Source organism: Zootoca vivipara, chromosome 5 (genome assembly GCF_965207765.1).
Source record: "Zootoca vivipara chromosome 5, rZooViv2.hap1.1, whole genome shotgun sequence".
In the NCBI taxonomy this organism is placed as follows: Eukaryota; Metazoa; Chordata; class Lepidosauria; order Squamata; family Lacertidae; genus Zootoca; species Zootoca vivipara.
The window spans coordinates 9356309-9383713 of NC_142588.1; the positions used below are offsets into that span (position 1 = coordinate 9356309).

A 27405-nucleotide genomic window follows, 5' to 3' on the forward strand; every position below is an offset into this window, starting at 1 on the left:
TTTGACAAGCTCCATTAACGGACATTGCTCACTTTCGCCCAAATCGATGTGCCCGTTCACATAAAATAAATGTGTCGATTTTCAGCACATTTTAACTGCCTTTAACTGGTGGTGGCGATTCTGATCAGGATTGGCTTGAAACTTAGCGCACTCATAGACCAAATCAATGCCAAATTACTAGTTCCACGGGTATAATGTTGAGGTTTATATACCTGCTCTTCTTGCTGCTTGCTTGGTGGTTTGTGTGGCCTTTTAGTAAATGGCCTAGAATAGGCACCCCCAAACTCGGCTGTTCCAGATGTTTTGGGACTACGATTCCCATCATCCCTGACCTGTTAGCTAGGGATGATGGGAGTTGTAGTCCCAAAACATCTGGTGGGCCGAGTTTGGAGATGCCTGACCTAGAATAATAGAATCATAGCATTGTAGGGTTGGAGGGGGTCCTGAAGGACATCTTGTTCAGCCCCCAGCAATGCAGGAAATAGCTCACCCCTTTATTCTGGCCGTGAAGAACTGATCTCCCTTCTCTGCTTTGCCTCATGTGTTTTGTCTTCTCCATTTGTAAGCATCATTGGCAGAACTTCTCTCTCCCTTTCCGGGGCATGCCACCATGTATGTACTGAGCTTTTCAGCGCTATGGGGAGGAGGGGGAAGCCCCATGTATATTAAACATAGTAATAATTGTTTTGCCCGGCTTGTTTCAGTATTGCCTTTCATTGAATGAAACAAGATATTGAGAAAGCTTAGGAGCCTCAGGAAAGATGTGTCTTAATGGCCGTTCTACTCAGATCGCTTATGTGTTGCCAAGGGGTCGATATGGTAATGCTTCATTTCTCGCTTACTGTAATTCAGCCGTGTGAGGAAGCAGCGCCTTGCTAATTGCTTTGGCTGCAGTGAAATGCTATGACCTTTGGCTCGGAACCAAGGGAAGTGGAATTAAGTTTGAAAATTCACATGCAGGGGATTATGGGTGCTGTAAGTGGTCCTGCCGAGAGCTGTTGCCTAGCAATTCGGTAAGGAACCAGCGCCAGCCAATAAGGAAATTTATCTCTGCCTCAAGTACACCACCGTGATTTCCTAAGGATTATACAAACGATGATTGGGTTGGCTGGTCGAAATCAATATGTGAAATTCAGCACCCTGAAACAGGGTGCTGTTTTGCAGGGGAGGTGGGAAGAGAGGAATGCCAGGGAGGCTGTGGAGGAGAACTGGGAGCTGAAGGAGACGGTTGTGCAGTTAGACTGCACAAGTAGGAGAAACTGGACGGGCAACAGCACTGCTGGGACCAGGGCCAGCTCACCCATAAGGCAAGGTGAGGCAACAGCCTCAGGCGGCAGGAACCACAGGGGCAGCAGATCCTGCCTCCAAGGAATGCATTGCTCACTGATGCTGTTGCTTCTCCTCTGCCTCCTTCTCCTTAGCAGCCGCCCAATGCCACCTCTATGGAGGGTTTTTTAGCAAAGAGGAGGTGCTGCTGGTCTCCTCCCCACCCCCTTGTTCCTCATGTAGGTCTTCACTCACCCCTTATTCCCCGGCTGGGGGTGGGGTAGGGGAGGCACCACTTTGTGGGGCACTAGCAACAACAACAATATACCCTGCCCATCTGGCCGGCCTACCCAGCCACTCGGGGCGGCTTCCAACAGGATATTAAAAACACACTAAAACATCAAACATTAAAAACATCCCTAAACAGGGCTGCCTGCAGTTGTCTTCTAAAAGTTTTTATTTCCTTGACATCTGATGGGAGGGTGCCACTACCGAGAAGGCCCTCTGCCTGGTTCCCTGTAACCTCACTTCTCGTAGGGAGGGAACCGCCAGAAGGCCCCGGCGCTGGACCTTAGTGTCCGGGCAGAACGATGGGGGTGGAGACACTCTTCAGGTATACTGGGCCAAGGCCGTTTAGGGCTTTAAAGGTCAGCACCAGCACTCTGAATTGTGCTCTGAAACGTACAGGGAGCCAGTGTATGTCTTTATGTTATGTGGTCTCGGTGGCCGCTCCCAGTCACCAGTCTAGCTGCCGCATTCTGGATTAACTGTCGTTTCCGAGTCACCTTCACATAGAGCACATTGCAGTGGTCCATATTGATTTCGACTTCAGGTGCCAAAACATCTTGGGGAAGCCAAAACCAGCAGCTAAAGGAAATGGGGCAAAGAACCCCAGGGGAAAATGTGTGGTGGTTGGGACAAAGATGGAGGAGACCTAAGGAGAAAGCAGAGCCAGGTCAAAACTTCATACTGGATCGACATGGGAGAAGTAAAGAGACCACGGAAGTTTGGGAGATAGGGGTCTGTGGGCCAGGGAAACAAAAGGGGATTAGGCCGAGGCTCCAAAAGGACTTGTCAACCTTGAAGTCACATGGAAGTGGGCTTTTGCTAGCTGTTGTTTATAAAGCACACAAAAGATTTCTAGGACTGCACAGAGATTTAAGTGCAAAACAAGCCCTCTGCAGGCACTCTTATTTTAAAATAAGTAAACATGCAAGGGAGGAGTTGAGTATTCCCCATGCAATTTAGAACCATGGTTTTCAGCGCTGCTGCCAGAACCTCTATTGGCATGAAGAAGTCCTGATGAATTCGTGAAGCACCACTACAACCGTTTGGGAGAGGAAATTCAGTTCGGTTCACATCTTATGGCAGCACTTTCCTGAACAAGAACCAAAACACAGCCATCCTTTGACATTTGAATTTTTGCAAGTGTTTTCCAGCCACGTAAAATGCACGCATTGTTGAGAACATAAAAAAAACCTCACTATTTTAGGGGAAATAATTGTGTATATTAGGGGAAATGGCACACAAGCCACAGGAGACCGGACATGAAGAGAAATTCATGCGCTAGGATGCTGATGAGTTTCCATGAAGATTTCCTTTGAAAAATCCGCACGCTGATGTGGAAATGTCAAGAACGGATCTTTCTAGTGATGTGGTGATGAGACGTAGCGAGAAACAAAATGGACAAGATTCGCCTGCCCTTACCAACCACAGGCCATGGGGGTTGGGACTGATGGCAGTTGCGTATCAAAACATATTGGGGAAGCGTTCCTTAGCAAATTCCACCTATGTGTGGAAGACTTTGCAACTCCTTACCTTCCAAGTCCCAGACTGCAGAATCCGGGACTGGCAGCCGTGTGACACTGGAAGTTGCGTCGACGTAACTTCCGGTGTCGTTTTGCCCATCTACGGGGACCCAAAAATGGCCGCCGCCGACACCGGAAGTCGCGTCTATGCACTTCCGGACATGCGTAGACGTGACTTTTGAAGCCGGCGGCGGCCATTTTTGGTGCCCATAGAAGGGCAAATCAGAAAGAAAAAAAATGGCCGTCGGCAGGAGAAAATAATGGAGAAAAACGGGAGACGAAGTGATACGGGGGACCACCGGGAAAAGGTAAGTCAAAACGGGGGTTTCCCGGAGAAAACGGGGTACTTGGCAGCTATGCAACTCTTGTGTCCTAAGTTAAGCTTTGCTACCTGAAAACATTGAGTTTCTCGCGTTACCAATATGCCTTAGCTTTGCTAGAAGTTAATGCAGCAAAGAAACCAGGAGAACATTTTTATATGCAACTTAGAATACTGGAGTAATCTTTATTGAAAATATAAAAGATATACGAAGCCACTTATACCCAGCATGGAAGAGTTCATTAAATTGTACACATTCATTATTATTTTTTAAAGAGTAGCATAAAGTCAACAATGTTTGACATGAGATCTCTTTTCCATTCTCTCAAGATTTTTATGTTTGAAATGTTCTGTGCAAGAGCTGCTTTTTCATGAAAGCCAACATTTTACAAGCCATGAATCCATTCATTATATAGTAAAAGAAACACAACAACACAACTCTTTCCCCCCAGCAACAGTTAAAGTAAACTTCTAAAAATATATACCATGATTTTCAACATTAAATGCAATCAAGTGGAGCTAGTAATTAATGCTGCTTTTCACAACACACAATGCTTATATTGCTGTGTATCATTTCTCAAGAAAGGTTTTTTATCATATGCAAAGTGTACAATGCAATAGCATTAACAGAGGTTTATTTCCAATTTAGCTGCCGGTTTATAGCTTTAGGCGTCTCCCCCTGGTTAAAGCAGGGATGACTACAAGATAAGATTGCTGCTTTTGAAGCAGCATGGTTTGGTTAGCAAGTTCTGGGCTAACAAGGTCTGTAAGCTGCCAAAAGTATAGCCGACCTTTTGTGAGCACCACAGGAAAAAACAATATGCTGAGTATTAAAGGAAGCCGCAAAGGCTGCAATCCTAAGGTCTGTTTTGCAACTGCTTTGCCCTACATCCTGCTGGCAGGGCAGAACGAAGAGCGGAACACCAGTATACCTGCCTCTGTCTATTTCTAGGCTTCCTGATTTTTAAAAATATTAAAATTCCCACTTGTTAACCCACAGTTTGAAGATAGTAGGAAGGAAAGGGGAAAGGTTTGTTGTTAACCCACAGTTTGAAAATAGTAGGAAGGAAAGGGGAAAGGTTTGTTGATGCTCGGAAGCAGGAGCTGGCAGTGATAGGGGGAGGTCTACCCCTAGGGTGCTTCCAGGATCCGAGAAAGGCACCCAAAATGTTTTGTTTAATCCTTCTCATCGGTTTGTTGCTGTATAAAATTTAGTCCAACGCTAAAGCCATTTAATTGCAGCCTTAGGTTGCAGCAGCTGACAGCATGGCCCTGATCCTGCAGTCTACTCAGTAGACCCCTGTCCCTAGAGCAAGTCTCTCAATTCATTTCAACGGAAAGAATAGTTTTCTCACAGAGTGACCCCTCTCCGTTTTAAATCAGTGAGAACCCTATTGAGCAGAAAATATCCTTATGTGCATCTGAACTTCTGGAACAGAGTTGATATGGCTTTCTTGGAAGCCACTGATCAGAGACGCATGAATATAACACATTTTTAAAGTGGGGTTAAATTATTGGGTATAGGGCATTGGAACGATTATTTTCCCTGCACTAAAAGTATCTTTTTTAAAAAAAACAACCAAGAGGTCTCAGAGCTTCACCTTCAGCAAGATGATCTACTCGAACATGCTGGCTGGGGCTTCTGTAGTAACCACACGAAGGTTTAAAAACAAGGAAAGGAAGAGGAATAGATAAATGGTCACCAAGGCACAATTTGACTAAGGTGAAGAGTACCTGAGACTCCGATTCAGGTATATAACTATTCCCTTTCTCTATATGAGCAAATGGGAAGAGTTGGGAAAAATATAATACAGAGTATTTAATAGAAAAATGTATTTACAGGCAATATAACATGTCTAAAGAGCTTTTCATCTTTATTTAAAAAAGACCTTAAAAGTAGCGATGCAAAGATTGGTCCATTTTTAATTACCAGCAAGCCAAACTCTAATGACTTCACTACGCTTAAAGTGTATTAAAAGGTAAGGTTGCAGTATTGCTACAATCAGGGTAATTATATTCTAAACAAATTGATGGACGCTAAATAAACGATGCAATTTTACAGCATTTTCTTTGCATTTTGTAAGGAATTCAAATTTCTATTGTAGTATACAAAAAAGAAAGAAAAAGGTTTAAGATGAATACTGTAATTTAAAGCCATGCCTTCCATTTAAGTGTATTTGCAGCTGTAGAAAGCAATATACAGTAACATTAAAACAAAAACAGAAACCTTAAGCAAACAGTTTTGCTTTCTTCTAAACAACTATTTGATAATCCAGCTCTGGTTCATTCGAGCTCTGCATCCTTCACCAAGAATACTGAAATATGGAATGGTAAACATTAAAATCAATTAGGAAAAAAAGAGAGTGTTGGCCCCAATCCAGCTTGTCCCATCTGACTACGTGAGACTAAACGACCTGAATGGAGATGCATAAGGCAATGTACACCTGATGCTTCCATCATTTAAAACGGGAACTAGATAAGCATCATAATATATAGGATATGTATCAGCTGCGGACATGGGCCTCCTCTGCTGAATTGACATTCACTAGTTTGGATGTGGCACAATTGTCAGAATCACGGTCTGAGAAGGCGGGAAGAATAAATGCAAATGCAAAAAATGAAAATCCTGAGGGCTGAGTGCTACATAACGATGCGCAGTCAAAGCATTTTGTGGAGAGTAAAAACATGAATACAATAAACAACCATTGCTAAAAAAAAATCACCAAATGAGAGGCAACTAATCTTTGTGCACAATAATCCTGACCCTCAAAAGTTAGCAGAGTGTTTTTTTTTTACATGTGCAAGCAAACACGATTTATTTTTCCCCGGAGTTGGTCACTATAAAAACATAGAAAGCTAGGGTCATTGCACATTAAGTCCTGATTGGAATAAGTTTCCCCCCATCTTTTGAAGACGAACAGTACGCTTGATGATAAATCAAGAGCATATACATTTTGTGTGTGCGTGTGTCTCAAAAATATCAAAATAACTTCTCCTATAGGAATATTTGTTAACCAAAGAAGTTGGTTGTTTTTTTTGTAAAATGATAATGTACTTTTAAAAAGTATTATCCTACCCCCTAACCTTTCAATCCTTGGTCCGCAACAGTGAGAATCCAAATAACTTGGGGGTGATCCCAAGAAAACCACGAGCAGAGAGAGATTTAGGGTTAAGTCCATGCTTCCATTTGACCTATTTATGCATAGAAATGGTTCGAGCAGTTTTGCCTTTGTCATGCCACTTTCCCCTGGAAAACCCACTTTTAATTCAGGGAAATCCCAATCTGATTCAGCGGTAAAAAAGCAGGTTTTCCTGAGAAAGACTTTAGTGGCAAGCAGAACTGGGGATGAGCCTTTAACATGCTGTTTGGGCTACAGAAGTTCCTATTGCTAGAGACAACCCCATTTTTGAGCGGCCAACAGAAAATCTCCATCTGCACGTGTAGTTACTTGCTATGCCCACTTTGTATTTTAACATTTGGGGGGAAATCCCCTTTAAAAATTATTTTTAAAAAGCACACACACACACACACCCCAGAACTAACAGTGGCTACAATAAAGGACTTTAAGCCACAACTGCATCTAATCACATTTTGTAGAAAAAAAAAACATGATTTGCAATTTATTGAATATACCAATCGTAGTTCGGCGAACCCTGGGCACGGAACCTCCTTTCAGATGCTTGTGGTCTGAGGCTTTCTGGAAGAATGGCAGTCCGACATATTTTGTGTAAGTGCTTTAGTCAGAACGTCCTGAGTTGAGCGGTGCCCTTCGACGCTACAGAAGCCTGGCATTGAGTCTGTGCGAATGTGCGTAGCCGCTGTCGCTCGAGCTCCCTTGCAAACTGTCTTCCGCATCGCTGGGACTTCTGCTACTGTCCATTTCAGCTGGTGGGAATTCCATTCCTTCGATATCTACTTCTAAATTGAAATGGGAGAGAAGATGGAAGTTTCAGAACTGTGACAAGCAGAACCGAACCGTATGTTTATACAGTGCTTTAGAGCATTCAAAGGGCTTCCCTATACAGTGGTACCTTGGTTCCCGAATGGCTGAGTTGTCGAACAAATTGGCTCCCGAATGCTGCAAACCCGGAAGTGTGTGTTCCGGTTTGTGAACGTTTTTCGGAAGCCGAACGTCTTCTGCTTGAGTGCAGGAAGCTCCCACAGCCAATCGGAAGCTGCACCTTCATTTTCGAACGGTTTCGGGAGTCGAATGGACTCCCGGAATGGATTAAGTTCAAGAACCAAGGTACCACTGTAGCAATATTTTACAACTTATTCCTATGATGCAAAGGTGTCTTCACATTTGCAGGGGCAGGGAGAAAAGGGCTTGTCTAAGGAACCTTTCTCCAAGTTCACCGAGTTCACAGAAGGAGCGAGATTCAAACCAGGGGCTTGCCAACCCGGAGCTCAGTCTCTTAGCCACAACCACATACCACATCTCTTTCCTGTGCAAGAGTTCATGTCTCGATTCAGATACTCAAATTACATTAGTCTAAGCACTTCTTTTTAAAAGAAACAAAACAAAAAACGCACACCAAAGCTTATATAGGAAGCCAAGGCAATAAATTCAGAAGTAAAAAACTAAGTGTTGTTTTTTTAAAAATTTTTTAAACAGGTTATCTGAAAAGGTGTAATAAAAATAGTGGTACCTTGGTTCTCAAACGTTGAAAACCCAGAAGTAAATGTTCCAGTTTTCGAACGTTTTTCTGGAAGCTGAATGTCCGATGCGGCTGTTGGCTATTGTTTCCAGGGTGCCTGTACCAGTTAGAAGCTCTGCCTTGGTTTTCGAACATTTCGGAAGTCAAACGGACTTCCGGAACGGATTAAGTTCAATAATTGTATTTGGCGTTTTGTTTTTGCTATTTATTTTGCATTTTTGTTTTTGAGGCTTTTTCGGTTAATTTGTTTTTGTGATTGTGTGGAACCCAGTTCAGCTACTGATTGATTGTGTGACTGCAGAAATGGATAAAAGCAATGACTATCATTAGTGCAGGTAAGAATTTTTTTAAAATTTTAATTTTGATAATCTACAATACTGTCTTATTTATTTTATAGTACAGTACACTGATTATTGCTTTCATTTTATAGTTCAACTAGCTGGCCCTGCCATGCATTGCTGTGGCTTTTTGTGTTAAATGGACCTTTTTCTGTTAAATTGACCTTCAGAGTCTCCCTTCAGAGTCCCCTCACCTTCAGAGTCCCCCTTCATTTTGCATACAATCATTCCCCCCAATACACGTGTTCTGTAAAATTTTGCCCTGTCCCAACCCAGACTCCCCTATCCACGCATGTTATGTGAAATCCCCCCACCCCGCCCCGACACATTTATCCTACCCAAAGGCACAGCCCTGTAAAAGGCCCATATTTAGTTTGTTGTTGCCTGCGGCCTAGTCAGTTCTCTCGGCTGGGCAATGGTGCAGTTCTCCCAGCTGGGCAATGCTGCGGCCTATTCAGTCTGCTGGGCAATGCTGGGCCTTGTTGCTGCAAAAGGCCTTTTTTCAGTTGGTTGCTGTGGAATTTTGTGATGTCACCGATTGTCTGCAGCTAATGGAGATGCTGCTTCTCTGTTCTTTTCCCCAGCATGCACTTTAGGGCGAGTTGTGAGTTCTGGAACACATGGTTTTTGTGGTTTTACATGGCCCAGGTGTGACATCTGTCTTTGGAAACAGTATATGCTTCCTCTCACAGTAGCATGGGACGGTGTGTCAAAATTTGAACGCAATCGGTCAAACGATTTTGGAGAAAAGTGGATACCCACCCACATGCCCTTTTTACATTTATAAATATATTTATATATATAGATGATCTCGTTAGAGCGTAAATTTCATGTTAAATTGCTGTTTTAGCGGTTGTTTTAAAGGTCTGGAATGGATTAATCCGTTTTGCATTACTTTCTATGGGAAAGCGCGCCTTGGTTTTGGAACACTTTGGTTTTGGAATGGATTTCCGGAATGAATTAATTTTGAGAACCAAGGTACCACTGTATATATAAATCTGCCAAATATGGAGGAGGAGGAGAAGTGGTTGGTAAATCCTACCATGCTATCAAGGATCCTGCTTACTGCCAGCTGGGATTCAGGTCTCTGTTTGTGACTATTTGGGGCTGAAAAGCTTTGTTCGTAATTACAAAGCAACTTGACATGTTATGTTAGAACCCAGGATCCAAATTTAAGCACTGTATATTTCATCTGTTGCATACATCGTCCCACGTATTTACTTTCGTTATGACTAACATCCTACACCAAATTGTTGACTGGCCCAAGCAAAATATAAAAGACAAAGTGACTGACAGTTTACTGGCATTTTTTTTTTGAAGCCACATTGTTTTCATCTTACACCCTTAAATATTTGTTTTTGGGTTTTGACCAGTTCCACTTATAAGCCAGTTAATACAATGATCGCAAACTATACAGCAGGACTTTCCGAAATCGTTCATTCAAAGTCCCTCTCAAAGCTCTAACTCCCCAAAACTGATCCAAACCCCCTCTTATCTCCTCACTGGGATTTACCACCTTCTATTTCTGTATGGCCAGAGCTCTTCTCTTTCTCTTGCATTCAGCAAAAAAGTTGCTAAGGGAAAACAAGACGGCTGAAAATTCTACCAAGTTATTATCAGACTTCAGCTGTGTGTGTCATTACTACTCCCCCCCACGCTTGAACCTTCTACGACGCAACTACAAATCTACACAAAACTCCCAGTGCTGTCAGTTGGGTGCAGAAATTGAGAAGCCACCACTAATTTCTCACGCAAAATCCATATGGCATCTCACTACCAACTGCTCCCTTTTGCCAGGGAATTCATTACCCAGCACTCAAAAACCTCTAAATACATTTTATAGGAAACTGCAAGTGTAAATATCATAGAGTCGTAAGGGACGACGAGGGTCCAACTGCCTGCAATGCAGGAATCTTTGGCCCAATGTGGGGCTTGAACCCACAACCCTAAGATTAAGAGTCTCAGGCTCGACCAACCGAGCCACCCCAGTCTGGAACAGTAAGCAAGGAAACGAAGGCTACAACCATAGACTAGCAAGAGGGGAGAGTTCCAAAAAATGAGAATTTAGAAGATGAGACTAAAGCCACAGTTTTTTGTATTTGGCGTATGCTGTTGTTTCGCAACATCCAATCAAATTTAACAGCAGTATAAGAAAACGTCTAAAGAGCAATTCTCTTCTTTGCAAGTGTTGGCATTTCCAAGTCAAGGTTAATGGTGCAAGTGAGAATGAAGTCAGGTCATTAACTGAAGGCATTTGTTCTAAAGATGTGCTGGAACACTGGGTGGTCTTAAAAAAAGGTAGCTGTATAATCCAGATAATCTAACAATTATTGTCATTAGAAGCATTTGTCCCAGCACCACCAGAACTGACTTTGCTTGGTATTGATCCCCTGAAGTGCTAACTCCAGGCTGCAGAACACAGCGATAACTTGTGGTAACCAAGAAGGAAAAATTTGGAACGGCTATGTGTTTATAAAAATAAAATAGTTGGAATCTCTTCTTGTTAAGTTCAAGCCCTAGCCTCCAGAGCAGGAGAAAACAAGCTTGCTCCATTCTCCGTGTGACAGCCGTTTATATATCTGAATATGGCTATAGTACTGTGTCTTCTTTCTGACCCCTAGATCCTTTTCACGTATACCACTGGCAATGCAGGTGTCTTCCATCTTATATTTGGGAGCTGGTTCTTCCTGCCTAAGTGCACAAGCTGCCGTCATCTGTCCCTACTGAAATTCATTTTGTTAAGTTTGGGCCCAGTAATAGAATCCACGATGGTAATCTTGAATCCCAATTCTTTCTTCTGCAGCATTAGCTACCCCTCCCAGTTTGGTGTCATCTGTGAATTTGATAAGGTAAAGGTAAAGGGGCCCCTGACCATCAGGTCCAGTCGTGTCCGACTCTGGGGTTGCGGCGCTCATCTCGCTCTATAGGCCGAGGGAGCCACCGTTTGTCCGCAGACAGCTTCCGGGTCATGTGGCCAGCATGACAAAGCTGCTTCTGGCGAACCAGAGCAGTGCAAGGAAACGCCGTTTACCTTCCCGCCGGAGCGGTACCTATTTATCTACTTGCACAGCTAGGTTGGCAGGAGCTGGGACCGAGCAACGGGAGCTCACCCCGTTGCAGGGATTCGAACCGCCGACCTTCTGATCAGCAAGCCCTAGACTCTGTAGTTTAACCCACAGCGCCACCTGGGTCCCTTTTTGATAAGCATCCCCTCAATTCCTTCATCCAAGTCGTTTATAAAGTCGCTGAACAACAACAGACCCAGGACAGAACCCTGCGGCACCCCACTTGTCACGAGAAACCAGTAACTGTGGGTTCAAGTCAATCAATCAACCAGCTACAAAATAAAAAATTCCTTCCAGAAATCTGAAGAAGTGTGCATGCACACGAAAGCTCATACCAATGACCAGCTTCTCTGCAAGAATATAATAGGATACTTCTGTCAAAAGCCTTACTGAAATCAAGATTATGCTGCATCCACAGCATTCCCGATTTATTGTTTTTTAATGAATTGACCGTTATGCTTTGAATTGTCTCTACTTCTGGCGCTGGACATTCTAATATACATACTTGTTTTGGGATGCCCAGTACATACCTTAGAGAAATATACAGCCTAAGTTTAGTTAACAGACCCATGGCGATTTCCAGGCCTCACCTACCTTGCTCAGAATCTGTAGATATTGTTGATCCCAGGCTGTCTGTGCGAATTCGTTCCAGGCCCTGCATGGAGAGCTGTTCCAATCTACGCTTGAGGTATCGATGTTCTCGCTGTAACTGTTCTTTAATATTTAGAGCTTTCCGGTCTTGTTCTTCCAATTTCTAAGGATTTAGAATAATTTTAACAGTAATTTAACAGTAAAAACAGTATTCTGGTTGCACTGGTGATCCGGTGCTCTCATTTAAATAAAATAAAAAAACTATTTTAAAAAGTGGAGTTCTCCATGTACTAAAATATTTGGATTTTAACCTGCCACATCAGCACAGAAGACTGAAAAAATTATACCATTAAGTAAGAGCAGCACCTTTTAAATTAGGAAATCTGCAATCCCGCCCTCTCACTAAAAAAGGGGGGGAGGGGCTCAGGTTGTTGTTTAAGTAAAACAAAATAAAAGGTAATTCTCTCTCTCTTTTTACCTTAATATGCATCTTGGCTCTTTTCAGCAGACTGAGTGTGGTGTGTCTAGTACTATCTGCTCCCAAAGGGACAAGTTGTTTTAACTCTTCCAAATATAGTCGTAGTTTAGCTCGCCTGAAATTTTAAAGAAACATTTAGCTTACTCGAGTGCAATAGACGGCATATAAATTTACTCCGCTTTCAGGATTTCTGCACAGTGCAACCTTTAAACAGGCAAAAAGGACATTCACCCCAGCGCTAAAATGACAACCCTTGTAAAGATCTGAGCAAAGTTCAAAGCATCAAACCCATTTTTTTCTCATCATTGTCCCCCCCCCCCAAAAAAATCGTCACAGTCTTTAACACATTTATATCCTGCTTCGATTTCCAGGGCAGCTGGCACCGTGTAAAAGACTCAACACAGCACAAGGACACAGAAGGTTGAGAGGCAGAGGAGAAAATGCAACAAGGGCTTGTTCTGTGGTTGGAATCTTCCCTAGACTAAAGGTTAAATGACACATTGACAATTATAATAAGAACCTGTGAAAACTCCCAGACTGCTCAGAAATTAGATTGGTATCAGTGAAGACTTACCGTATTAGGGTTGCTAGGGCAGAGCGCAGGGGGAAATCACTATGCATTTACCCAAAATCTCAAAGCCACTCTCTCCTGCCCTTCATAAAGGGTAAAGGTAAAGGGACCCCTGACCATTAGGTCCAGTCGTGACTGACTCTGGGGTTGCGCACTCATCTCGCATTATTGGCCGAGGGAGCCGGCGTACAGCTTCCAGGTCATGTGGCCAGCATGACTAAGCCGCTTCTGGTGAACCAGAGCAGTGCTTGGAAATGCCGTTTACCTTCCCGCCGGAGTGGTACCTATTTATCTACTTGCACTTTGACGTGCTTTCGAACTGCTAGGTTGGCAGGAGCTGGGACCGAGCAACAGGAGCTCACCCCGTCACAGGGATTCGAACCGCCGACCTTCTGATCAGCAAGCCCTAGGCTCAGTGGTTTAGCCCACAGCGCCACCTGGGTCATACGCCCCTTCAATTTCCACCTAGAAACTCCTATATCTGTCAATCAATCAATCAATCAATCAATCAATCAATCAATGACAGAACAGTGTTATGGCCTGCTCCTTTCCACCCATCTCCAGGCAGATGTTTTGCTTTTCAAAACTAGTGTTTTTCTAGGGCATCTGGACCCTACGATCTTCCAGGTTTGCATTCCAAGCCCATCAGGGTGCAAGGATTAGCGTATAAGATAGCCACACACTGGACGTAGGGAACAGGGTAGGGGCCATGGTATTCCAGTTAGAGGGCCATGCATTTGGATGTTGCTGCACTGGGCCACAGACTGACAGCAGCAGGCTTTGAGATCCAGGCTGCAGCAGGCTTTACTCTTGTTCCGAGCATGCCTACTGTGTACTGTCTGCTGTTGCCTTTGCCCTGCCTGCTGAAACAGCAAGTGTGGGAGTTGTTGTGAATGAGTGTGAGAGAGACAGCCAGCACACAAGCACCAGCCTACTGGTGCCTTTTTATTTGAGTTCCAGTGAACAGCAGGTCAGTTTATTTAATCCAGGACCCGTGTGTTTCTGTGTGTGGCCATGGGCGCTTAGCACTAAGTTGCAGGGGGAAATCAAGTTGTTGGAGCGAAATTCCATTCTCTACTTTGTGTGCCCCTACAACCAGGAGCCCAGCACCAATACGGGGTGGCAATTTGTTGCACTGATTCTCTCCCTTTCTCCTCACCCCAGCCCTATTTCTCCAGCTTCCTTGCTGGAAAAACACATTGCAAATGCCCTGTCTGCCTACCCTGTTAACTGCTCAACCTTTTTGGCTCTTCTATAGGCACCCTTCAGGAGATTCTGCTATCAGAGGCGAGAAACCATGTGTAACGCCTATCTCGGCTCTCTGTAGTTGCCAGGCACTGCCTTACTTTTCTAGTGCCTGTGGAAAGGTGCCATTTGTTTCTGATGCTCCAGCAAGCAACGGAGCTGCCAATTATTAGCCAGGAACGTGCCCCTTAAGAGCTACAGTAGACAGATTCAGAGAGGTTTCAATGACATTAAAATATTAAGTTTAAACAGCATTATTCACACAGTATAATTCGACGTTTAGATGCCTGTTTCTGAAAACGAGGGGTTGAAATTTGACAGCAAACACTTTCATAAAATAAACACGGGTTTAACAGATATAATTCCCTGCGATTTCCAATCTGAAAATGTTTCTCTTGTAGGATTGTGCCACGGCAGAATAATAGTGTCCGTACTGGTTCTGTTTGATTCGTGCTACTTACCTATGCTTTTCTAGTTCATTATGTGAAGACCTATAAAAAACAACAGAAAGTATAATATATTATAGAGTATTACTTGCTAATAACCCGAAATTCAAATGAAACAAAGGACTTTCAATCAGTTCCTGTCAGAAATCCATTAACAAAAAATTAGGGACCTATTTTGATATTAGCACATCTTATTTTCTCCCCCAAGGCTCAACCTTGCATCTGGTTGGGATTTTGATATTTCACACTTCACAAAATTAAATAACCCCTCCGCACATAAAAAATAGTCCAAAAAAGGAAGCTTTTTTTTTTGGTAGGACTAAAGTCTGCAGGCCACATATCTCTTAAATAGCACTATTGCTTATGGCAGTTAGCTGTTGCAGGAACAATGGGGGCCCCAGATGTTGTTGGACCACAGGCTGCCTATCGGCCCCAGCCAGTATGACCAATGTTAGAGCTGATGGAAGTTGCTTTCCAACAGCATTTGCAGGGCACCATGTTGTCTACAATAAATGCCCAATTGTAGTACGCTTTGGCCGTATGATCAGCAGAAGAACTCTCTCACGGTCCTTTGGGAACAGATGAACTAACATCTGGCATAAATGGACATAAATCTGACATAAATGGACATAAATCTGACATCAGGAACCACAAGACAGAGAAACCAGTAGGAGAACACTTCAATCTCCAAGGACATTCTATACAAGATCTCAAAGCAGCTGTTTTATTACAGAAAAATTTCAGGAACAGACTGGAAAGAGAAGTTGCTGAATTGGAACTCATTACCAAGCTTAAAACCATGGAGCCACCTGGGATGAATAAAGACATTGGATTCTTATCTCATTATGCATGATCAAGCTTTCTTTAGCGTCTCAGCCCTTGCTTCCCCCCCCCCCAAGGACCAATTGCAGTCATCAGCAGTCGTTAACAGCCATCTACAGGTTTACCACTCCCATCAGCCCATCACCCATTCTCATCACCCCCACCCCCACCCTCTGAATATACATAAGGGTTTGGTGGATTCTGTTTCAGTGTATCTGAAGAAGTGTGCATGCACACGAAAGCTCATACCAAAATAAAAACTTAGTTGGTCTTTAAGTTGGTGCTACTGAAGGAATTTTTTTATTTAACATCTGGCATGTGAGCCTGTTATGCGGCAGATCTTACTTTGGACAAGAGGCACAAGATGCAGCCTATGTCATTGCAATGGTTATCAAGGGAACATTTGCCCTGTTGTGGGTGGGAAGGCCCATCATTTCACAGTTCCAAAACCAGACAGATGAAGAGAGATAAAGAAAAGGACTGGGAGAAGTCATCTGCGTGTTCTACCTTCCAAGGAAACGATCTCGGAGGAAGGGAACTGCAGCCTGGAAAAGGCCAGTTGAGAGGAAGGTGTAGAAAGTTCTCGAGCCATAAGGTGCCTGTTTTTGTTCAATATCCAGAGAAGCCCCAATGGACAAGAAGGGAAAACCCAAGAACAGCAGTTGCAGACCTTAGAACACTCCGAGGTGGATTCGGAAGGCACAACCTATAGAACGATTCCTCTGTCCTTCCTCAGCCATTTATTCCACTAGGATCGGGGCACAAGGATCTAACACGACTTACTGTTGCTCTAGGTACGTTCGTACGTTCGTACCTAGAGCAACAGATGTCACTGCAGATGGTGACAGCAGTCACGAAATTAAAAGACGCCTGCTTCTTGGGAGAAAAGCAATGACAAACCTAGACAGCATCTTAAAAAGCAAAGACATTACCTTGCCGACAAAGGTCCGTATAGTTAAAGCTATGGTTTTCCCAGTCGTGATGTATGGAAGTGAGAGCTGGACCATAAAGAAGGCTGATCGCCGAATAATAGATGCTTTTGAATTATGGTGCTGGAGGAGACTCTTGAAAATCCCATGGACTGCAAGAAGATCAAACCTATCCATTCTGAGGGAAATCAGCCCTGAGTGCTCACTGGAAGGACAGATCCTGAAGCTGAGGCTCCAGCCACCTCATGAGAAGAGAAGACTCCCTGGAAAAGACCCTGATGTTGGGAAAGATTGAGGGCACTAGGAGAAGGGGACGACAGAGGACGAGATGATTGGACAGTGGAAGACAGGAGTGCCTGGCGTGCTATGGTCCATGGGGTCACGAAGAGTCGGACACGACTAAACGACTAAACAAGGTACATTCGTACAGTTTCCAAGAACAGGGATAAGGAGATAATGGTTTAGTTGAAAACCGAGATCAACAATCAGCACGTATAACAACTCTCTCTGCACATAGGTCATGCCTGAGCTCCCTTGTTCCATCAACCAGAAGCCAGTGGCTGCTTTTGTAACCTGCCTAAAGGGCAAAGCTGTGGGCACAGTTGGGTAGATAAAGGCAACTTTGCCACTGGCGTGCATCATCCTGGTTTTGTTCACCATGCAGGAGGAGGCTGCTTGGCCCACTTTAGGTGAGGCCAAGCCTAGGGTTTGCCCTGCGCTATTTAGTTCAGATCAATTTGAGAAAGTCACTTCCCATCCTCACTGACAACTTAGGCATCAGCGTCTCCTGAGAGTTGCTAAGTCTTGATGGGACCCCTGCGCTCGCAAGCTTTGCGGAAGCAAGAGTTTCGCAAGGTGTGGGCTTTTCTCGCCGCCATCTTGAAAGACGTGAGAAGCTGCACTTGGCAAACTTTTGTCCTATATGCATCTCTTCAAGGGGAGAGTCCTCAAATTTGGATAAAGCAACTCTATATAGCTCCTTTGCTTTGTGGTCCATGGATTCCATACTTTTCTTGCTTGTACAATGGACACTTGTCCATTGTACAAGCAAGGGCCATTGTACAGTGGCCCTTCTCCTGCACCTTTAAAAACAGCTGGGCACAAAAGTTACTGGAATAAAGCTCCCCATTTTCACCTGTCACCTCAGAGAGTTCTCACGGAGTGGCAACAGTGGGGCAGGGGCTTTCGGGTTGTGGCCCCTCCACCAGTCTGTGGAATGCTCTCGCAGCAAAGCCCACTAGGTGTCTCTTCAGCACCAGGCATCTGATGGCAAGGGACTGGGTTTGTTTTTAAATACCATTAATTTTTTTTTATTTGGTTTTGGTTAACTGTATATTCTGCTGGTTTTGATTTTGTTAACTTTGACGGGGAAGTGTCCTTTTAAGTATCATATGGATTCATCATTTTTACTGTTTGTGGTTTTAAACACTGCATGTTTTCAGTATTTTATCTTCCTGTAATTTGACCTTGGGTGGTTTCTGAGAAAGAAATTTAAAAGGCAAATTATTTGGGTCAGGCTCGGCTTCTGTTGACTACTTTGTAAAACTTTTACAGGCACACGAGCCGAGAAACAAAATCACTAACCCTAACTATGTGTAAGCTAGTCCCCATCTCACCTTTTCTTTGGCCATGTCTGCCAAACAATTATTTGCTCAAGTCCCGGATTTTGTCCCTACTCCATCCTGCTTTCTCCTGCTTTCTCCAGCCATCATCCTTCTCTGCCCTGCATTTTTAGTTCTTCCATGCTCCCTGTCAAAACATTTAGCTCTTCTCCTCAGACATTGCAAGAGCTTAGTCTAACCTGTCCACCATGCTTTCGTTAATCCTTTCTTCCCCCCCTCCACACCAACTCAGTTAACAGATGCCAGAAGGTTCTTTACTACTGCAGCTACCGTGTTTCCCACATTTTAAGACACCGTCTTATATTAATTTTACTCAAGAAAATAAGCCTATGGCTTATTTTCGGGGGGTGTCTAAAAATGTTTATTACCATAAGTACCACATGGTTCTGGGCACCTGCCTCCTCCTGCTGCTGGCTCCCGGAGGTTCGGGGCGCTCTGCGCGGCGCTGTTGGGCACCTCCAGGAGGAGGAGGAGGAGGCCTGCCAGGTCGGCGCCCAGCAGCCCCGAGCCACGTGGCGTTTTCAACCGTAAGCAACAAAGCAAGGCGCAAGGGTAACTGAAAGGAAACACGTTTTTAAAATGGCAAAGGGGGCAAGCCGCTTGGGTACTCGGCGGCAGCAGCGAAGCCCAGAAGCCTATTTGACTGTGAGGAGCGGGAGAGGAAGCAGCGGGAGCGATAACAAAACCCCACTTCTCACCCCTTTTTCTCAACTCGCCTGAGAGAACCAAGAGAAAAGCACGGTGTTTGTTGTTAGTTGCCTTGGCAACCCAAAACGGGACAGCAAGTGGGGAGGGACACAAGAGCGAACCATTAGTGGATCTGTCAGCCGATCGCTCTTGCGCAGCCCCCGGATTCGTTCTCCAAACCAAGGCCTGCCTCTTGGATGCCCGGAGCCGCCTTTCAAGCAAAAGTTTTGCCCCCCCCCTGCCGCCGCCGTCGCCGCGGCCCGCCCACTCCACTTAGGTATTGAAACTGCCTCAGCGCCGCTCTCGGGTTTCACCTGGTTGCGCGTTTACGAAAAGGGAAGCTCACGGCATGGCCAGAGAAGGAGGCGGTGGCGAGACCAAGCCTTTTGGCCGAAGCAGGGAGCCAGCGCTCCTGTTGCTTCTAGTCAGGGCCCATTGACTTGGGACTCTGCGGGGCGGAGCGGGAGCCGGCAGCCGCCTCAGGGGCTCGCGGAGCACCCTGAGCCTCCAGGAGCAACGCTCTAGCAGCAACGCTCCCGGAGGCTCGGGGCGCTCTGTGCAGCGCTGCTGGGCGCCGACCTGACAGGCTGCTTTCTCCTCCTGCTGCCGCCGGCGTTGCTACCGTACCGGTAGTGCTGAATCCACGAAAACCGAAGCGGCTGGGGTCAGGAGCACCCGAGCCAGCGGCCTCGTCTCTTCCTGGCCCTGCCAAGGAGGCCTGCCGCCCCGCCGCCCAGAGCTGCTGGGCGCTCCATCCGCGCTGCTGAGTGCTCTGCGCTGCAGCGGCCGGTTCCGGGTGGGGGGCGGCAGGCTGAAATCACTTCAAACGGCGTTTTTAAACGCCATTTTCCCTCCTCAGCACTGAAGTTCATCCTAAGCGCGCGCTACAGCTGAGCCAGGAACAGCTGATTCCCGTGCTACAGCTGATCTGCACCTCCCCGCTCTGCTTCCTTGCTTCGCCGGTGCCTGGGTGCTCCGTGCTGCAGCAGCCGGTTCCAGGCCCCGAGCTGGCAGGCATGTCTTATTTTCGGGGTATGTCTTAGATTTCTCAAATGCTTAAAATTGCTGCCCTGGCTTACTTTATGACTACGTCTTAAAAAGGGGGAAACACGGTAGTATCTGCTAGGAACTAAGGCTGCCACTATCTGAAAATCTCAACGGTTATTGTACACTTAGATCATTGCAGACCTAAATCAACAAAAAATAAAAGACCTCTCAAGTCACAATAAGGATTTGTGGGGTTTTTTTTTAATTTTAAAAATCATGGCATAAAAAGTTGATACCACCCTTCACCCAAAGATCACAAAGCGATTTACAATATAAAAACACAGCTCTCCTCATGCTCTCCGTTAGCAAGCCGGTGCCTTATTCTATCGGTGCAACTTTATAAGGCTGCTGGCAGGGCCGTCTTAAGCATATGAGGCACCCTGGCGTGAAGATCGCTCCGGCGGCCCCCCCCCCGGCCCCGTTTCCCACCGCGGCTGTCTGGCGGGCGCAGCGCCGCTGCAGTGGGCACCATGTGGCGGCGCCCTGCACCACCCAGCCTTGCCTTAGAGGTGGCCCTGGCTGCTGGCTATCAAGGGCGGAGAGTCAACATTGTTAATTTTGTAGGAAAATGCAGAAATGCCTGAGTTATATAGTCCGGAACATCAATGTATTATGAGACAGAGCATGAGTCCCACCAAAATGCATTCAGTTGTGATCTTTCAATAATAATTTATAATAATAATAATAATAATAATATCTGCCCCTTTCTCCCTTGCTTGTTTTCCTGTGATCTTAGCTTTCTCTAAGGTAAAGGTAAAGGTACCCCTGGCCGTTAGGTCCAGTCACACGGACAACTCTGGGGTTGCGCGCTCATCTCGCTCTATAGGCCGAGGGAGCTGGCGTTTGTCCGCAGACAGCTTCCAGGTCATGTGGCCAGCATAACTAAGCCGCTTCTGGCGAACCAGAGCAGCGCACGGAAATGCCGTTTACCTTCCCGCCGGAGCGGTACCTATTTATCTACTTGCACATTGACGTGCTTTTGAACTGCTAGGTGGGCAGGAGCTGGGACCAAACAACAGGAGCTCACCCCGTCGCGGGGATTCGAACTGCCAACCTTCCGATTGGCAAGCCCGAGGCTCAGTGGTTTAGACCACAGTGCCACCCACGTCTCTAAGGTAGGGGAAACCTTTTCAACCTGAAACCTTCTCAGCAACCTTCCATGCCATTAGTGGGCAGAGCAGAGCAATGAATGCAGGTTACCTTTGCAGAGTAGGCTCGTTTCTACACACGACCGCACACCTGTTTCTGTGCACTACCCAGGCAGAGAAGAGGTCCAAGGATGCAACCCAGTCAGGGGAGAACACTCAAGGAGGGTGCAGAGCAGGGCTGGGGAGGAGTGGGTCTCAGAGGGCGGGTTCAGAGGGCCAGACAGAGCGGCCTGGAGGGCCACACTTGGCCGCCGGATCTGAAGTCCTCTTCCTATTCTGAGAAATGCCTCCTTTTTCTCGACAGCACTCTCGCATCTTTAAAAGCTCCGTGGCTGGCAGAAATACAACAAGCAAAGCTTATTGTGCGCTTTCCAGAGGGGTAGCCTTGTTAGGTTGCTGCAGCAAAAACAACAGTCCCATGGTGCCAAATTTAATATGGTGCAAGCTTTTTTTTGAATTAAAGCCAGCTTCACCGGACGTGTGAACTGTGTTTGCCCAAGTTAGAAAGGCAGAAAAGCAAAATCGTGAAAAACAGAGAACAAAAATGCTGCAGATGCTCAGCCTACCGCCATGAGCTTGCCTTGCCTCTCCAATGACATCTCAATTTCTTCAATGGGTCAGGACTGGAATACCCAGCCCATGACTTGCTGCTTAACTCGCAACCCTCATCCTACTGTGGGTTAATTCAGATTTGTTTGTCATGTTGTTGTTTAGTCGTGTCCCACTCTTCGTGACCCTATGGACCATAGCACACCCTTCATGGATCCAATGCCTTGTTGTGGCGAAGGGGCTTGAATAACTCAGAGAAGCTATTAGCTATGCCGTGCAGGGCCACCCAAGATGGACAGGTCATAGTGGAGAGTTTTGACTAAACGTGATCCACCTGGAGAAGGAACTGGCAAGCCACTCCAGTATCGCTGCCAAGAAAACTCCATGGGCAAAGACAACAGGCATATTGTTTGTCATACATAGCTTCCATCTCTCTGCCTGGGCAATCCCATGGTTGCTCTGCCTCGTCAGGATTATTAGGTTGCAGGTGCTTGTACTCGGCGGGATCGCAGGAGAAATTTCACAAGGTGAGGTTATTCCTACCCTAATCTCCTAGTTCTACAAAACGGTGTATGAAAGAAGCAAACTTGGCATTGCAAATGAAAGGCGAGGTTCTCGACCCTGCATTTCCTTGTGATGTTAGCTGCCTCGAGTGTTTCGTGTTAGGAAACGAAAGGTAGGGCTTATGCTTCTTCAGTATTGCTAATTGAATAATATTGGCCCCCACGCCACAATTTCTTGCATGCACCTGTTGGGATAAGGAAATTTTAGGGGAAATTTCTCTCCCCACCCCTGCAAACAATGCAGATTAATTAAGGGCTGGAAAGATTCATTTGAAGCAGGGAGAAGTGCGCCCATTTTGTTCAGTCCCTCTCAAAGCGGCTTTCCCCATTTATGAAGGTTCATTGGGGCAACGTTTTACAGATCTAAACGGAACATATAGACTATGCGCTTGACATTATTACACCGTTACAGTTTTTATGAAGCACAAAAATGCAACAGATGCTCTTAAAACAGAGTATTTAATTCTGAATATATTGAAAACCCTGCTTGCCGAGAATTCCACCCACCTCCCCCATCTGAAACGGTGACCCTGCTATGCACAGAAGAAATTGGAAATTCTTCAGGCTGTACATACTATTTCTTGAAAGTGAAACAACCGGAGGAAGGCTGTCCATATCAGGGTGACTGAACTGTTGTTGGACTAAATTAAAAAAATCCTTCCAGTAGCACCTTAGAGACCAACTAAGTTTGTCATTGGCATGAGCTTTCGTGTGCATGCACACTTCTTCACATAACTGTTGCCAACCCTGACCATTTGCCATGCTGGCTGGGGCTGGCGAGAGTTAGCTCCCAGGGTTTTTCTGCAGGTATTGCTAGAATGTATGAGTCTTCCTTTAAAGTCTTCCCGCATCTACGAGGTGGACTTCAATAACCAAAGTCCACATCAGATTTTTGAGTTGATCCAACTACAAAGCCAACACAATGTTCCTTTCCTATGGCTAAAACTTCATCTGCTGCTTTGAACCCAGACAGGGAACCCAGATGAGTCGGGGACCCTAAGGTGTGGGTACCTGCAACAAAAAATTTGTGGGTGCCCCAGGTACGCAGAGCCCCCTATAGTTGGCACCCCTGGACCCAGAGATGGTTTGTGACAAGGTTAAGAAAACCGGGTACTTAATTTTGATTCTGGGGAGAGTAGGGGATGGATCACTGCCTTGTTGTGGCGAAGGGGCTAAGAATAACTTTTAAGAAGCTATGAGCTATACCATGCAGGGCCACCCAAGACGGACAGAGATCATAGCCGAGAGTTTAGACTAAATGTGGCGAAGGAACTGGCAATCCACTCCAGTATTTCGCCAAGAAAACTCTATGGACATAAAAAAGGAGAAGCTTTGAGAAGAAAGGGAGAGTTTCCAAGGCATGCTCTGGTTGATGGGGTCACGGAGAGTCGAACATGACTAAGACAACTAAACAACAACAAGTGCTTTCATATTCTTCTTGTAGGCTTCTCAGAGTCATCTGGGTAGTTAATGTGAAAAACAGGATCTGGACCAGAGAGGCCTGTGATCTAATGCGACAGGGCTCATATGAGTTGGAAGGAGCCCTGCATTTAAGTGCATTTTAAATGTTGCAATACAAATATATTGTGGTGCCTTAAGTATCTAATTGGCTATAGTAATAAAAATGCATTGCAAAGTCACTAGACTCATTCCTGATTTCAGTTATGCTGCAACATTTTGTTGGCTGCACTGGGGGGGGGGGGTAACAAGCGACTGAGAAGCTTGTCTGATATTGCAATCGCTTGTGATTATTTCAGATTCCTTTGTAGGTAGTTTTCTCTCTCTCTCTCCAAGATGATATTTTGCATGAACAAAGAGAAGGATAAACAAAGGAGGGCAACAGGAACAATGAACGGGTATCTTAGGAAGTCAAGGAAGAAGCAGGCACGTTCTTTAAAACACAGGGTGTCCTGGACTTTGGTTGGGGCAAGCCAGACAAATCTGCTGAGCCTGCGAAACAATCCTAAGCAGCTCATTCTGGTCATTCGGACAGGAGTGCCTGCAAGGGGGGTGGGTTTGAAGGTAGGTGTGTGTGTGTGTGTGTAGTTTGTGCTTCACAAGCTCCTGCTTCCAAGGGCTCCCTAGTGCTCTCTTCAACAACCAGTATAAAATGCCAGATGAAACTCCCCTTTCAAACACATTACTTATACAGTGGAACCTCGGTTTACGAACACCTCGGTTTACGGACGCCATGGACCCATCTGGAATGGATTAATTCACTTTCCATTACTTTCAATGGGAAACAAAATAAAAACAATCTTACAGCGTTCTGCCACCTTGCTACTCTCTTAGTGCATCTTTTAAGTTGTACTTTTTATAGAGACCATGTAGAATCTCACCTGCAAGTCCCACTGAATCCAGTGGAAATCACTTCCAGGTTAAGCATTAAAAAAAAAAAGCAGAGGCTTACAAGCGAGGCATGTGGTAGGAGCAGGGCTGGCATGGTCATTAGGATGCAGACCTCAGAGGGACACAGCTTTATACAGATTAGTTTTTGTTATACTGTAACTGCCTGATAGTATTTTACTTTTACTTTTTAATGTAGGTTTTCAAAGCTCAAGCTTACACGCGATCAACAATGTTGCAAAACAGACCAGTTGGGGTGGCAACTAATTCAACCTGTATCATCAGCACTCGACCCCCAAGGAACAGGGGACAAATTTTGCAAAGGAAAAGTTGCACAAAGTGCAGTTTTGATGCGCCTGTAACTGAAACTCGTAAGATACTTTTAAGTTCTAACACCGCAGTTCCCAAGATTGTTCAGAATGATCTGTGCGCCGCTGAAACACCTTTTTGTATTCGAGAAAGATAATCAAAGATTGCTGAACTGCTTATTCTTGCAATTTAAAACAAGTTCAGCAGGTTTGACTTTTGTGCGTTTCATTCCCCCCCCCCCACAAGGCACCTGCTTTTGAAAACTGAAGTTGGCAGTTTTGGGGGTTGGTAGCACAAGGTTGCCAGACGACCCCCCCGTTTCCCGGGCACAGTCCCCGGATTTACAAATCAGTCCCCATACAAAAATCCATTGAAGTTGAAAAGTGTCCCCGGATTCATTGAAAAAAAATCTGGTAACCTTATGGTAGCATCCAGGGGAGGCTCGCTTGGGAGAAAGGAACCCCCGCTGTACGCGTGGCAGCTTCTTCAGGAGAGACCAAAACATAAACCCAGCCCAGAAAAGGGGGTCGGGGAAGGGCGGGCGGGCAGAAGGAAATGGCGACCTCCTGCTTCTGTTCTGGTGGTGAAGCCGCTGCAATACCTTGTGCTAGTGCATCAACACGGCCTCTGGGTCCTATCAGGTGTGGGTGGACTACAACTCCCATCATCCTTAGCTAGCAGGAGCAGCGGCCAGGGATGATGGGAGTTGTAGTGCTGAAACACCTGTAGCCCTCCAATAATAAGGCCGAGGGAAGAGCTGCATTTAACCGGAAGGCTCCTGGGTTTTAGGGGATCGTAGCCCCCCCGGACTCACCGGCTGCTCTGGGGCTTCCCGGCCTTGCTTTTCCTCCTGGCGTAGCCGCTGTCGAAAGGCAGCGCCGAGGCGTAGCCGTGCTCCGCTTCTGGTTGGGGGAAGAGGCAAAAAGACACACACACACACAAAAAGCTGAGCTCGTGACAACCCGGGACGGCAACTGCCAGCGCCGCGTATTGCTGCTGTTGCCGCCCGTGCAAACGTTGCAAGCAGCGCGCGAGCAACTTCTTGCAAAGGGAGGAAGCAGTTGCAAAGGGAGAGAGTTGGCGGAGAGGGAGCAAAGGCGGACCTGCAGCGCCCCCAGACCAACGGTGGGGAGATTTTTTTCTTCATTTCGTGGGTTTTTCTTTTTCCTTTTCTTTTAAGTCGTTTTTGCAACAAAACAAACCCATCCCCCCACCCCCACTCAAGGTGACTTTATATATATATATCCGGGGTGCATCGCAGCCCTGGGGTGGGGGTGGGGTAGGAGCACCTCAACTTTGCAGGGAATATTGCTGTAGGTACCTCTGTCTCGCCTTTCCAAGTATTCCGCAGCTTCCAGGAGCATCAGCAGGGAATTCCACTCCATTTTCACAGGCTTTGCCTCGTTTTGCTTTTTTGCAATTTAAGCAGCAAGGAAGGGGAAAAAACAATAACAGCAATCGTAGCAATTAGCGATGGTTTCGGGGTTTTTTCCGGACTCGGGAGCTCACAAGCGCGCGCAGGGAGGCTCCTCCAAAGTGTTGCTCTCTGAGCCCAAGTCTACAAACCCCCACAGTTTGGGCATATTACTTTCCCAGCTGACGGACGGCTGCCTGGGCCAGTCGATAGCGTCACCCACAGGGTCCTGAGACATCGCGGAGCCAATCAGAGGCGAGGTGGTTGGGGGGGGGGAAGGAAGGAAGGGGGAAAAACACACACACACAACCCAACCAGCTGCCCTCCCTCCCTCCGGCGAAGAGAATGTTGACAGATCAAGAGCCTCGCCCCCTGATAGGCCGGCGACTATAGCAACAACTTCAGAAGCCGAAGCTTAGCAACAGCACGTGGTAGCCCGGCCCCCGGGCTCTGTGAGTGGCCGGCCGGGCTCTATGCAAAACAGGCGGCGGCGAGTGATTGGGCACGGGGAGCCCATGCAAATGAAGTTTTAAGTTGAACGCCTCGCGGGAGGCGGCGCCTCAGTTTGGGATGGAGGAGGGCGGCGCCGGGAGCGCCCCTGGGCGCGCTTGCGCAGTTAGCGGCCCGGTGAGGAAAACGAGCGGGCGGAACTGTCGAGGCTGTGGCCGCCCTGATGGGGGTGGGGGGCAAGCCTGGGGGATAAGCAGCGTGCTTTAGTCTAATTGGTGCACGGAAGGGGTTAAAAGCGTAGAATAAACAATTTCATACTGATATAGGGACACAATAAAAAATATATTAACATACAAAAAAACCCCCGCATGTTAGTACAGTAAATATAAGTTAAACAACATGAAGCATCCTCACCTGAAAATGACAATGTGTGAAGAGGCCTGAGCTGGTTGCTGCAGCTCAGCCACAGGCCTCTCACCAGCAAATCTTGAGTTCCTAATAATCTAAGGATTCACACCACTTTGCAACTAAACTGAATTTTTTACTGCCTCTGCAGCCTTTCTGGCTCATGCACGGCAAAGCACATGAACCTGACTTTTGAAAAGTTTGTAAGGAAACCAGTTTTCAACTAGCCAAACATCTTTTCCCTATGCCGGAGGAAGAGGGACGTTTTGGGACTTGCTTGGAATGGCGTATTTTAAACATGTAACAGTCTATATTTCCACATTTTACT

General features: G+C 46.0%; 1 protein-coding gene across 1 annotated transcript; it reads right to left on the reverse strand.

The window, feature by feature from the left end:
* Window positions 1–3545: 3545 nt before the first annotated feature.
* On the reverse strand, window positions 3546–26616 carry MXD4 (MAX dimerization protein 4). The gene is made up of 6 exons (XM_035138288.3): window positions 26130–26616; window positions 25623–25710; window positions 14802–14831; window positions 12525–12639; window positions 12050–12209; window positions 3546–7312 (listed from the first exon to the last, which is right to left on the reverse strand). Exons 1-6 carry the CDS (start codon window positions 26191–26193, stop codon window positions 7170–7172), a joined length of 600 nt encoding a protein of 199 aa, XP_034994179.1. The 5' UTR covers window positions 26194–26616; the 3' UTR covers window positions 3546–7169.
* Between the last annotated feature and the right edge of the window lie 789 nt (window positions 26617–27405).